We start from the raw sequence: 14,889 nt of genomic DNA, 5'->3' as shown, positions 1-14,889 counted from the left end.
TTATGTCCCAAATGGCAACCTATTCCCTATATAGTGCACTACCCTATTCCCTAAATAGTCCACTACCCTATTCCCTATATAGTCCACTACTTTAGACCAGATATCCATCTGAAAGCTGCTGTATGTGATGAGTGGTCATACAAACACAGCATGCTAGCTGTTCCTGTAGACTTCTAGACATTGCGCTAACGTTAGTTATCAATAGCTCACAAAACTACCTTCAGACTTCCTTCAAACTGCACACAGAGACGTAAACATGTCATCCATGAGTTCATGTGACTCTGCACTTACCCGTTGAACCTCTCCATCATAACGTGGATGTGTTCTATCATAACGTGGATGTGTTCTATCATAACGTGGATGTGTTATAACATAACGTGGATGTGTTCTAACATAACGTGGATGTGTTCTATCATAACGTGGATGTGTTCTATCATAACGTGGATGTGTTCTAACATAACGTGGATGTGTTCTAACATAACGTGGATGTGTTCTAACATAACGTGGATGTGTTCTAACATAACGTGGATGTGTTCTAACATAACGTGGATGTGTTCTAACATAACGTGGATGTGTTCTAACATAACGTGGATGTGTTCTAACATAACGTGGATGTGTTCTAACATAACGTGGATGTGTTCTAACATAACGTGGATGTGTTCTATCATAACGTGGATGTGTTCTAACATAACGTGGATGTGTTCTATCATAACGTGGATGTGTTCTAACATAACGTGTATGTGTTCTAACATAATGTGGATGTGTTCTATCATAACGTGGATGTGTTCTATCATAACGTGGAACTGTTCTATCATAACGTGGATGTGTTCTAACATAACGTGGATGTGTTCTATCATAATGTGGATGTGTTCTATCATAACGTGGATGTGCTCTATCATAACGTGGATGTGTTCTAACATAACGTGGATGTGTTCTATCATAACGTGGATGTCCATACACCCAGGAAATCTCCCATTGGGAGACCTGTAATGTGGTTGTAATGACGTCAGCTCAACTAGCTGGTGTCCTTCACTGACCTGGAGGAACCCGCTAGGGTCGCTCTACACACACACACACACGCATGCACACACGCATGCACACCTGGAGGAACCCGCTAGGGTTGTTCTACACGTACACACACACACACACACGCACACACACACACACACACACGCATGCACACCTGGAGGAACCCGCTAGGGTCGTTCTACACAAACACACACACACCTGTAGGAACCCGCTAGGGTCGTTCTACGTACACACACGCACACACACACACGCGCACACACCTGTAGGAACCCGCTGGGGTCGTTCTCCTTGATGACCTCCACACAGTATTCCATCAGGCCTGTTGTCTGGCGCAGCTTCACTGTACAATGAGATATTTGATCCCTCACCACCTGTGAGGGAGGGAGAGAGAGAGGAAGGGAGGAAGAGAGGGAGGGAGGGAGGAAGAGAGGGAGGGAGAGCAGGAGGGAAAGAGGAAGAGAGGGAGGGAGGGAGATGTTAATTCAAATTCTAAGAGCGAATAGATAGGTATTAGGGAGGGACACATACTGTATTAAACAGCAGAGGTTTCAGTGGTTGAATAATAATAACAATAATAATAATAAGAGTGGCGCTTAAGACATCAGAGCAGGAAGTAGAGAAGGGAAGGACAAGAAAGAGAGGAGAGGAAGCAGAGAAGACGAGGAGAGGAAAAGAGAAGAGGGTGGGAGGAAGGAGAGAAGATGAGGAGAGGAAGGAGATGAGAGGAAAAGAGAAGAGGAGGAGAGGAAGGAGATAAGAGGAGGAGAGGAAGGAGAGAAGATGAGGAGAGGAAGGAGATGAGAGGAAGGAGATAAGAGGAGGAGAGGAGGAGAGGAAGGAGAGAAGAAGAGGGAGAGAAAAGGATTGGAGGAAAAAGTGGCATAATTGACAATATGTGACTAATTTCAGAAAACTAAGCACATGTCGCTCGGCACTACTTCACAAGAGAGGCATTTTAACTTTACATTTTTTTAATGTCAGAAATGCCATCTAGAAAATGTGAACTTTCACGTGTCTTAATCAATTACAAACCTAGTTGGTTTAGCCAAGGAAAAAGACCATGATTGGCTGAGATAATGGATGGGCTGGACATGCTGAGAGATAAGTTCTGATTGGTCTACCATGTAGCACGCTTCCGTCTATAACATGAGCTGGTCAGTATGTGTAGGTAATCCTTTCTAACACAGATTTTTTTTGGAACGATATCACAAATAACTGCAAAAGTGTTAATAATGCTCTCCACTTTCTAGAGGGCCGGGTTATGAAAGCAGTGGAACGCCCCGGTGGAAGCAGAATACGATAGCTAAGGAGATGGAGAACATTTAGGTCGTTAGATTGCAAATATGCAGAGGAAATCGAAAAGAGAACAAACACAGAAGGCTCTTGTATAAAACGCCTGTCTTCAGATTACATCTTTAAAACTAAGAGCGACCGTGGCATCCGTGACAGAGAGGGAGAAGCTTTAATCCAAGTACACGCGGAAGAGAGTCTAGCTAGCTACATTTTCAGATATTTTATACGTTTCAAATTTAGTTAGAAAGTCATTTTCATTGCAAGTTAAAGCGTAAAGCGTACTGTTAGCTAGCTGGCTAATGTTAGCTGTCTGGCTGGCTCAGTAGCTAACGTTAACGTGTATGATCGGTGTAGTATGCTACTGTTAGCTAGCTAGCTAATGTTAGCTGTCTGGCTGGCTCAGTAGCTAACGTTAACGTGTATGATCTGTGTAGTATGCTACTGTTAGCTAGCTAGCTAATGTTAGCTGTCTGGCTGGCTCAGTAGCTAACGTTAACGTGTATGATCGGTGTAGTATGCTACTGTTAGCTAGCTAGCTAATGTTAGCTGTCTGGCTGGCTCAGTAGCTAACGTTAACGTGGATGATCTGTGTAGTATGCTACTGTTAGCTAGCTAGCTAATGTTAGCTGTCTGGCTTGCTCAGTAGCTAACGTTAACGTGTATGATCTGTGTAGTATGCTACTGTTAGCTAGCTAGCTAATGTTAGCTGTCTGGCTGGCTCAGTAGCTAACGTTAACGTGTATGATCTGAGTAGTATGCTACTGTTAGCTAGCTAGCTAATGTTAGCTGTCTGGCTGGCTCAGTAGCTAACGTTAACGTGTATGATCGGTGTAGTATGCTACTGTTAGCTAGCTAGCTAATGTTAGCTGTCTGGCTGGCTCAGTAGCTAACGTTAACGTGTATGATCGGTGTAGTATGCTACTGTTAGCTAGCTAGCTAATGTTAGCTGTCTGGCTGGCTCAGTAGCTAACGTTAACGTGTATGATCGGTGTAGTATGCTACTGTTAGCTAGCTAGCTAATGTTAGCTGTCTGGCTGGCTCAGTAGCTAACAATAACGTGTATGATCTGTGTAGTATGCTACTGTTAGCTAGCTAGCTAATGTTAGCTGTCTGGCTGGCTCAGTAGCTAACGTTAACGTGTATGATCTGTGTAGTATGCTGACAGCATATCAGTATGAAATGTTAATCTCATGTTCCTTGGTGTTGATTTCAGGAGATCCATGTTAAAAAAACACTGTTTATGATATACTGGTATGTAATCACCTTGACGACCCTACTCCCAGGCCACAACACACTGGGTATGTCCAAAATGGCACCCTATTTCATATATAGTGCACTATGAGCCCTGGTTTAAAGTAGTGCACTACATAGGGAATAGGGTGCACTATGGGCCCTGGTTTAAAGTAGTGCACTACATAGGGAATAGGGTGCACTATGGGCCCTGGTTTAAAAGAGTGGACTACATAGGGAATAGGGTGCACTATGGGCCCTGGTTTAAAGTAGTGCACTACATAGGGAATAGGGTGCACTATGGGCCCTGGTTTAAAGTAGTGCACTACATAGGGAATAGGGTGCACTATGGGCCCTGGTTTAAAGTAGTGCACTACATAGGGAATAGGGTGCCATTTGAGTCTGAATCCCAGCCTCGACTTTGAGCTGTTTAGATAGATGTTACCTAGCAACACTAGCCCAGCAACTGCTAGTCTGAGGATTTTTACATGTGTTGTGTATGTGTCACTGTGTGTGTGTGTCACTGTGTGTGTGTGTGTGTGTCACTGTGTATGTGTGTGTCACTGTGTGTGTGTGTGTGTCACTGTTTGTGTGTGTGTGTGTGTGTCACTGTGTGTGTGTGTGTCACTGTGTGTGTGTGTGTGTGTGTGTGTGTGTCACTGTGTATGTGTCACTGTGTGTGTGTGTGTCACTGTGTGTGTGTGTGTCACTGTTTGTGTGTGTGTGTGTGTGTGTCACTGTGTGTGTGTGTGTCACTGTGTGTGTCACTGTTTGTGTGTGTGTGTGTGTGTGTGTTCTGTATCTATGTGTTGGTTTGGATATTAGCAGTACAGTTCTCCCACTGACTGACAGTAACTCATAATGTGTGTTGACAGTAACTCCTAATGTGTGTTGACAGTAACTCATAATGTGTGTTGACAGTAACTCCTAATGTGTGTTGACAGTAACTCATAATGTGTGTTGACAGTAACTCTTAATGTGTGTTGACAGTAACTCCTAATGTGTGTTGACAGTAACTCATAATGTGTGTTGACAGTAACTCCTAATGTGTGTTGACAGTAACTCATAATGTGTGTAGACAGTAACTCCTAATGTGTGTTGACAGTAACTCCTAATGTGTGTTGACAGTAACTCCTAATGTGTGTTGACAGTAACTCCTAATGTGTGTTGACAGTAACTCCTAATGTGTGTTGACAGTAACTCCTAATGTGTGTTGACTAACTCCTAATGTGTGTTGACAGTAACTCCTAATGTGCGTTGACAGTAACTCATAATGTGTGTTGACAGTAACTCATAATGTGTGTTGACAGTAACGCCTAATGTGTGTTGACAGTAACTCCTAATGTGTGTTGACAGTAACTCCTAATGTGTGTTGACAGTAACTCCTAATGTGTGTAGACAGTAACTCATAATGTGTGTTGACAGTAACTCCTAATGTGTGTTGACAGTAACTCCTAATGTGTGTTGACAGTAACTCCTAATGTGTGCTGACAGTAACTCCTAATGTGTGTTGACAGTAACTCATAATGTGTGTTGACAGTAACTCCTAATGTGTGTTGACAGTAACTCCTAATGTGTGTTGACAGTAACTCCTAATGTGTGTTGACAGTAACTCCTAATGTGTGTTGACAGTAACTCATAATGTGTGTTGACAGTAACTCCTAATGTGTGTTGACAGTAACTCATAATGTGTGTTGACAGTAACTCATAATGTGTGTTGACAGTAACTCCTAATGTGTGTTGACAGTAACTCATAATGTGTGTTGACAGTAACTCATAATGTGTGTTGACAGTAACTCCTAATGTGTGTTGACAGTAACTCATAATGTGTGTTGACAGTAACTCATAATGTGTGTTGACAGTAACTCCTAATGTGTGTTGACAGTAACTCCTAATGTGTGTTGACAGTAACTCCTAATGTGTGTTGACAGTAACTCATAATGTGTGTTGACAGTAACTCCTAATGTGTGTTGACAGTAACTCATAATGTGTGTTGACAGTAACTCCTAATGTGTGTTGACAGTAACTCCTAATGTGTGTTGACAGTAACTCCTAATGTGTGCTGACAGTAACTCCTAATGTGTGTTGACAGTAACTCATAATGTGTGTTGACAGTAACTCATAATGTGTGTTGACAGTAACTCCTAATGTGTGTTGACAGTAACTCCTAATGTGTGTTGACAGTAACTCCTAATGTGTGTTGACAGTAACTCATAATGTGTGTTGACAGTAACTCCTAATGTGTGTTGACAGTAACTCATAATGTGTGTTGACAGTAACTCATAATGTGTGTTGACAGTAACTCATAATGTGTGTTGACAGTAACTCCTAATGTGTGTTGACAGTAACTCATAATGTGTGTTGACAGTAACTCCTAATGTGTGTTGACAGTAACTCCTAATGTGTGTTGACAGTAACTCCTAATGTGTGCTGACAGTAACTCCTAATGTGTGTTGACAGTAACTCATAATGTGTGTTGACAGTAACTCCTAATGTGTGTTGACAGTAACTCATAATGTGTGTTGACAGTAACTCATAATGTGTGTTGACAGTAACTCATAATGTGTGTTGACAGTAACTCCTAATGTGTGTTGACAGTAACTCCTAATGTGTGTTGACAGTAACTCATGATGTGTGTTGACAGTAACTCCTAATGTGTGTTCACAGTAACTCCTAATGTGTGTTGAGAGTAACTCCTAATGTGTTTTGACAGTAACTCATAATGTGTGTTGACAGTAACTCATAATGTGTGTAGACAGTAACTCATAATGTGTGTTGACAGTAACTCCTAATGTGTGTTGACAGTAACTCCTAATGTGTGTTGACAGTAACTCCTAATGTGTGTTGACAGTAACTCCTAATGTGTGTTGACAGTAACTCCTAATGTGTGTTGACAGTAACTCCTAATGTGTGTTGACAGTAACTCCTAATGTGTGTTGACAGTAACTCATAATGTGTGTTGACAGTAACTCATAATGTGTGTTGACAGTAACTCCTAATGTGTGTTGACAGTAACTCCTAATGTGTGTTGACAGTAACTCCTAATGTGTGTTGACAGTAACTCATAATGTGTGTTGACAGTAACTCCTAATGTGTGTTGACAGTAACTCATAATGTGTGTTGACAGTAACTCATAATGTGTGTTGACAGTAACTCCTAATGTGTGTTGACAGTAACTCATAATGTGTGTTGACAGTAACTCCTAATGTGTGTTGACAGTAACTCCTAATGTGTGTTGACAGTAACTCCTAATGTGTGCTGACAGTAACTCCTAATGTGTGTTGACAGTAACTCCTAATGTGTGTTGACAGTAACTCCTAATGTGTGTTGACAGTAACTCCTAATGTGTGTAGACAGTAACTCATAATGTGTGTTGACAGTAACTCCTAATGTGTGTTGACAGTAACTCCTAATGTGTGTTGACAGTAACTCCTAATGTGTGCTGACAGTAACTCCTAATGTGTGTTGACAGTAACTCATAATGTGTGTTGACAGTAACTCCTAATGTGTGTTGACAGTAACTCCTAATGTGTGTTGACAGTAACTCCTAATGTGTGTTGACAGTAACTCCTAATGTGTGTTGACAGTAACTCATAATGTGTGTTGACAGTAACTCCTAATGTGTGTTGACAGTAACTCATAATGTGTGTTGACAGTAACTCATAATGTGTGTTGACAGTAACTCCTAATGTGTGTTGACAGTAACTCATAATGTGTGTTGACAGTAACTCATAATGTGTGTTGACAGTAACTCCTAATGTGTGTTGACAGTAACTCATAATGTGTGTTGACAGTAACTCATAATGTGTGTTGACAGTAACTCCTAATGTGTGTTGACAGTAACTCCTAATGTGTGTTGACAGTAACTCCTAATGTGTGTTGACAGTAACTCATAATGTGTGTTGACAGTAACTCCTAATGTGTGTTGACAGTAACTCATAATGTGTGTTGACAGTAACTCCTAATGTGTGTTGACAGTAACTCCTAATGTGTGTTGACAGTAACTCCTAATGTGTGCTGACAGTAACTCCTAATGTGTGTTGACAGTAACTCATAATGTGTGTTGACAGTAACTCATAATGTGTGTTGACAGTAACTCCTAATGTGTGTTGACAGTAACTCCTAATGTGTGTTGACAGTAACTCCTAATGTGTGTTGACAGTAACTCATAATGTGTGTTGACAGTAACTCCTAATGTGTGTTGACAGTAACTCATAATGTGTGTTGACAGTAACTCATAATGTGTGTTGACAGTAACTCATAATGTGTGTTGACAGTAACTCCTAATGTGTGTTGACAGTAACTCATAATGTGTGTTGACAGTAACTCCTAATGTGTGTTGACAGTAACTCCTAATGTGTGTTGACAGTAACTCCTAATGTGTGCTGACAGTAACTCCTAATGTGTGTTGACAGTAACTCATAATGTGTGTTGACAGTAACTCCTAATGTGTGTTGACAGTAACTCATAATGTGTGTTGACAGTAACTCATAATGTGTGTTGACAGTAACTCATAATGTGTGTTGACAGTAACTCCTAATGTGTGTTGACAGTAACTCCTAATGTGTGTTGACAGTAACTCATGATGTGTGTTGACAGTAACTCCTAATGTGTGTTCACAGTAACTCCTAATGTGTGTTGAGAGTAACTCCTAATGTGTTTTGACAGTAACTCATAATGTGTGTTGACAGTAACTCATAATGTGTGTAGACAGTAACTCATAATGTGTGTTGACAGTAACTCCTAATGTGTGTTGACAGTAACTCCTAATGTGTGTTGACAGTAACTCCTAATGTGTGTTGACAGTAACTCCTAATGTGTGTTGACAGTAACTCCTAATGTGTGTTGACAGTAACTCCTAATGTGTGTTGACAGTAACTCCTAATGTGTGTTGACAGTAACTCATAATGTGTGTTGACAGTAACTCATAATGTGTGTTGACAGTAACGCCTAATGTGTGTTGACAGTAACTCCTAATGTGTGTTGACAGTAACTCCTAATGTGTGTTGACAGTAACTCCTAATGTGTGTTGACAGTAACTCATAATGTGTGTTGACAGTAACTCCTAATGTGTGTTGACAGTAACTCCTAATGTGTGTTGACAGTAACTCCTAATGTGTGCTGACAGTAACTCCTAATGTGTGTTGACAGTAACTCATAATGTGTGTTGACAGTAACTCATAATGTGTGTTGACAGTAACTCATAATGTGTGTTGACAGTAACTCCTAATGTGTGTTGACAGTAACTCCTAATGTGTGTTGACAGTAACTCATAATGTGTGTTGACAGTAACTCCTAATGTGTGTTGACAGTAACTCATAATGTGTGTTGACAGTAACTCATAATGTGTGTTGACAGTAACTCCTAATGTGTGTTGACAGTAACTCCTAATGTGTGTTGACAGTAACTCATAATGTGTGTTGACAGTAACTCATAATGTGTGTTGACAGTAACTCCTAATGTGTGTTGACAGTAACTCATAATGTGTGTTGACAGTAACTCATAATGTGTGTTGACAGTAACTCCTAATGTGTGTTGACAGTAACTCCTAATGTGTGTTGACAGTAACTCATAATGTGTGTTGACAGTAACTCCTAATGTGTGTTGACAGTAACTCATAATGTGTGTTGACAGTAACTCCTAATGTGTGTTGACAGTAACTCCTAATGTGTGTTGACAGTAACTCCTAATGTGTGCTGACAGTAACTCCTAATGTGTGTTGACAGTAACTCATAATGTGTGTTGACAGTAACTCATAATGTGTGTTGACAGTAACTCCTAATGTGTGTTGACAGTAACTCCTAATGTGTGTTGACAGTAACTCCTAATGTGTGTTGACAGTAACTCATAATGTGTGTTGACAGTAACTCCTAATGTGTGTTGACAGTAACTCATAATGTGTGTTGACAGTAACTCATAATGTGTGTTGACAGTAACTCCTAATGTGTGTTGACAGTAACTCATAATGTGTGTTGACAGTAACTCCTAATGTGTGTTGACAGTAACTCCTAATGTGTGTTGACAGTAACTCCTAATGTGTGCTGACAGTAACTCCTAATGTGTGTTGACAGTAACTCATAATGTGTGTTGACAGTAACTCATAATGTGTGTTGACAGTAACTCATAATGTGTGTTGACAGTAACTCCTAATGTGTGTTGACAGTAACTCCTAATGTGTGTTGACAGTAACTCATAATGTGTGTTGACAGTAACTCCTAATGTGTGTTGACAGTAACTCATAATGTGTGTTGACAGTAACTCATAATGTGTGTTGACAGTAACTCCTAATGTGTGTTGACAGTAACTCATAATGTGTGTTGACAGTAACTCCTAATGTGTGTTGACAGTAACTCATAATGTGTGTTGACAGTAACTCATAATGTGTGTTGACAGTAACTCATAATGTGTGTTGACAGTAACTCATAATGTGTGTTGACAGTAACTCATAATGTGTGTTGACAGTAACTCATAATGTGTGTTGACAGTAACTCATAATGTGTGTTGACAGTCACTCATAATGTGTGTTGACAGTAACTCATAATGTGTGTTGACAGTAACTCATAATGTGTGTTGACAGTAACTCATAATGTGTGTTGACAGTAACTCATAATGTGTGTTGACAGTAACTCATAATGTGTGTTGACAGTAAGTCATAATGTGTGTTGACAGTAACTCCTAATGTGTGTTGACAGTAACTCATAATGTGTGTTGACAGTAACTCCTAATGTGTGTTGACAGTAACTCATAATGTGTGCTGACAGTAACTCATAATGTGTGTTGACAGTAACTCATAATGTGTGTTGACAGTAACTCATAATGTGTGTTGACAGTAACTCATAATGTGTGTTGACAGTCACTCATAATGTGTGTTGACAGTAACTCATAATGTGTGTTGACAGTAACTCATAATGTGTGTTGACAGTAACTCATAATGTGTGTTGACAGTCACTCATAATGTGTGTTGACAGTCACTCATAATGTGTGTTGACAGTAACTCATAATGTGTGTTGACAGTAACTCCTAATGTGTGTTGACAGTAACTCCTAATGTGTGTTGTCCTGCGACCGCGGTACATTTTATATAGTCCTTCCAGCTGGATTAGAACCAACAAATCCATGTCCTGAGGATCTGTAGTAATCGGTCTCGAGGTCGACCGATTCATCGGAATGGCCGATTAATTAGGGCCGATTTCAAGTTTTCATAACAATCGGAAATCGGTATTTTTGGACACCGATTTGGCCGAATTATTATTTATTTTTTTACACCTTTATTTAACCAGACAAGTCAGTTAAGAACAAATTCTTATTTTCAATGACGGCCTAGGAACAGTGGGTTAACTGCCTGTTCAGGGGCAGAACGACAGATTTGTACCTTCTCAGCTCGGGGATTCGAACTTGCAACCTTCCGGTTACAAGTCTAACGCTCTAACCACCTGCCTTACATTGCACTCCACGAGGAACCTGAGTATCAGGCTGACTACCTGTTACACGAGTGCTGCAAGAAGCCAAGGTAAGTTGCTAGCTAGCATTACACTTATAAAAAACAATCAATCTTACCATAATCACTAGTTAACTACACATGGTTGATGATATTACTAGGTTAACTAGCTTGTCCTGCGTTGCATATAATTGGTGCGGTGCCTGTTAATTTATCAACGAATCACAGCCTACTTCAACTTCGCCAAACGGGTGATGATTTAGCAGTGTCGTTTCACCAACGTGAACCTAACCATAAATATCAACGCCTTTCTTTAAAATCAATACACAAGTATATATTTTTAAACCTGCATATTTAGTAAATATTGCCTGCTAACATTCATTTTATTTTAACCAGGGAAATTGTTTCACTTCTCTTGCGTTCTGTACAAGCAGAGTCAGAGTAAATGCAGCAGTTTGGGCTGCCTGGCTCGTTGTGAACTGTGTCCATTTATTCCTAACAAAGACCGTAACTAATTTGCCAGAATTGTACATAATTATGACATAACATGGAAGGTTGTGCAATGTAACAGCAATATTTAGACTTAGGGATGCCACCCGTTAGATAAAATACAGAACGGTTCCGTATTTCACTGAAAGAATAAACGTCTTGTTTTAGAAATTATAGTTTCTGGATTTGACCATATTAATGACCTAAGGCTCGTATTTCTGTGTGTTATTATGTTATAATAGTCTATGATTTGATATTTGATAGAGCAGTCTGGCAGTCTGGTTCGAGCCCAGGTAGGAGCGAGGAGAGGGACGGAAGCTATACTGTTACACTGGCAATACTAAAGTGCCTATAAGAACATCCAATAGTCAAAGGTTAATGAAATACAAATGGTATAGAGGGAAATAGTCCTATAATTCCTATAATAACTACAACCTAAAACTTCTTAACTGGGAATATTGAAGACTCATGTTAAAAGGAACCACCAGCTTTCATATGTTCTCATGTTCTGAGCAAGGAACTGAAACGTTAGCTTTTTTTACATGGCACATATTGCACTTTTACTTTCTTCTCCAACACTGTGTTTTTGCATTATTTAAACCAAATTGAACATGTTTCATTATTTATTTGAGGCTAAACTGATTAAGTTAAAATAAGTGTTCATTCAGTACTGTTGTAATTGTCATTATTACAAAAAATGATAATAATAATCGGCTGGTTAATCGGTAGCGGCTTTATTTGGTCCTCCAATAATCGGTATCGGCTTTATTTGGTCCTCCAATAATCAGTATCGGCTTTATTTGGTCCTCCAATAATCGGTATCGGCTTTATTTGGTCCTCCAATAATCGGTATCGGCTTTATTTGGTCCTCCAATAATCGGTAGCGGCTTTATTTGGTCCTCCAATAATCGGTATCGGCTTTATTTGGTCCTCCAATAATCGGTATCGGTAGCGGCGTTGAAAAATCATAATCGGTCGACCGCTAGTGTGGTCTGCCCGTACCCCTGGTCTGTCTCTATCCAACTGGTCTCTCTCTCTATCACCCTATCCCCCTGGTCTGTCTCTATCCAACTGGTCTCTCTCTCTATCACCCTATACCCCTGGTCTGTCTCTATCGAACTGGTCTCTCTCTCTATCACCCTATCCCCCTGGTCTGTCTCTATCCAACTGGTCTATCTCTCTATCACCCTATCCCCCTGGTCTGCCCTTACCCCTGGTCTGTCTCTATCCAACTGGTCTCTCTCTCTATCACCCTATCCCCCTGGTCTGTCTCTATCCAACTGGTCTCTCTCTCTATCACCCTATACCCCTGGTCTGTCTCTATCGAACTGGTCTCTCTCTCTATCACCCTATCCCCCTGGTCTGTCTCTATCCAACTGGTCTATCTCTCTATCACCCTATCCCCCTGGTCTGCCCTTACCCCTGGTCTGTCTCTATCCAACTGGTCTCTCTCTCTATCACCCTATCCCCCTGGTCTGTCTCTATCACCCTATCCCCCTGATCTGCCCTTACCCCTGGTCTGTCTCTCTATCACCCTATCCCCCTGATCTGCCTTTACTCCTGGTCTCTGTCTCTCTATCACCCTATCCCCATGATCTGCCTTTACTCCTGGTCTCTGTCTCTCTATCACCCTATCCCCATGATCTGCCTTTACTCCTGGTCTCTCGCTCTCTATCACCCTGCTCTCTCTCTCTCTCTCTGGTCTCTCTATCTCCCTGGTCTGTCTCTCTCTCTCTCTCTCTGGTCTCTCTATCTCCCTGGTCTGTCTCTCTCTCTCTATCTCCCTGGTCTCTCTCTCTCTCTCTGGTCTTTCTATCTCCCTGGTCTGTCTCTCTCTCTCTCTCTGGTCTCTCTATCTCCCTGGTCTGTCTCTCTCTCTCTCTCTTTCTGGTCTCTCTATCTCCCTGGTCTGTCTCTCTCTCTCTCCCTGGTCTCTCTCTGGTCTCTCTATCTCCCTGGTCTGTCTCTCTCTCTCTCCCTGGTCTCTCTCTCTCTATCTCCCTGCTCTCTCTATCTCCCTGGTCTGTCTCTCTCTCTCTCTCTCTGGTCTCTCTATCTCCCTGGTCTGTCTCTCTCTCTCTCTCTGGTCTCTCTATCTCCCTGGTCTGTCTCTCTCTCTCTATCTCCCTGGTCTCCCTCTCTCTCTCTGGTCTTTCTATCTCCCTGGTCTGTCTCTCTCTCTCTCTCTGGTCTCTCTATCTCCCTGGTCTGTCTCTCTCTCTCTCTCTCTGGTCTCTCTATCTCCCTGGTCTGTCTCTCTATCTCCCTGTTCTCTCTCTCTATATCTCCCTGGTCTCCCTCTCTCTCTCTGGTCTCTCTATCTCCCTGGTCTGTCTCTCTCTCTCTCTCTCTGGTCTCTCTATCTCCCTGGTCTGTCTCTCTCTCTCTCTCTGGTCTCTCTATCTCCCTGGTCTGTCTCTCTCTCTCTCTCTCTGGTCTCTCTATCTCCCTGGTCTGTCTCTCTCTCTCTATCTCCCTGGTCTCTCTCTCTATATCTCCCTGGTCTGTCATACAAAGTGAATATATAAAGTGAAAAACAACTAAAATTAACAGTAAACATTACACATACAGAAGATTCAAAACAGTAAAGACATTACAAATGTCATATTATATATATATACAGTGTTTTAACAATGTACAAATGGTCTGGTCTCTCTCCCTCCCTATCTCCCTGGTCTCTCTCTCTCTCTCTGGTCTCTCTATCTCCCTGGTCTGTCTCTCTCTCTCTATATCCCTGGTCTCTCTCTCGCTCTCGCTCTCTCTCTATCTCCCTGGTCTCTCTATCTCCCTGGTCTCTCTCTCTCTCCCTGGTCTCTCTCTCTCTGATCTCTCTCTCTCTATCTCCCTAGTCTCTCCCTAGTCTCTCTCTCTCTCTCTCTCTCTCTCTCTCTCTCCCTGGTCTCTCTCTCTCCCTGGTCTCTCTCTCTCTCTGGTCTCTCTCTCTCTCTCTCTCTCTCCCTGGTCTCTCTCTCTCTCTCTCTCTCCCTGGTCTCTCTCTCTCTCTCTCTCTCCCTGGTCTCTCTCTCTCTCTGTCTCTCTCTGTCTCTCTCTCTCCCTGGTCTCTCTCTCTCTCTCTCTCTCTCTCTCTCTCTGTCTCTCTCTCTCTCTCTCTCTCCCTGGTCTCTCTCTCTCTCTCTCTCTCCCTGGTCTCTCTCTCTCTTTCTCTCTCTCCCTGGTCTCTCCATATCCCTGGTCTGTGATTATTTGGTCACTCCTTTCGACCACGGTGCATTTTATATGGTACATGGAGACGGATTGGAACGAAGACCTAAGAACCACAACGATGTTTGAGCTCTTTTCCTGCCAGGCCTGTGGACTAGCTGGTGGACTGTGAACTGACCTCTGGCCCAGTAGACTGTAATACTGTGGACTAGCTGGTGGACTGTGAACTGACCTCTGGCCCAGTAGACT

At 41.7% G+C, this 14,889-nt stretch overlaps 1 protein-coding gene across 3 annotated transcripts in view; it reads right to left on the bottom strand.

Moving 5' to 3' along the window:
- The window catches only part of LOC110505965 (E3 ubiquitin-protein ligase TRIM9), an 82,624-nt gene that overhangs the window by 11,293 nt on the left and 56,442 nt on the right, over positions 1–14,889 (bottom strand). For all 3 annotated transcript variants that reach the window (XM_036962969.2, XM_036962970.2, XM_090221355.1), the window contains one exon: positions 1,290–1,400. In XM_036962969.2, coding sequence (XP_036818864.2) covers positions 1,290–1,400 — 111 coding nt within the window. The remainder of the gene's footprint in view (positions 1–1,289; positions 1,401–14,889) is intronic.

This window comes from Oncorhynchus mykiss, chromosome 25 (genome assembly GCF_057628025.1).
Source record: "Oncorhynchus mykiss isolate SJ-2025 chromosome 25, ASM5762802v1, whole genome shotgun sequence".
NCBI lineage: Eukaryota > Metazoa > Chordata > Actinopteri > Salmoniformes > Salmonidae > Oncorhynchus > Oncorhynchus mykiss.
Note: the sequence above shows the minus strand (reverse complement) of the source record. Positions and strands in the feature narration are given on the sequence as shown.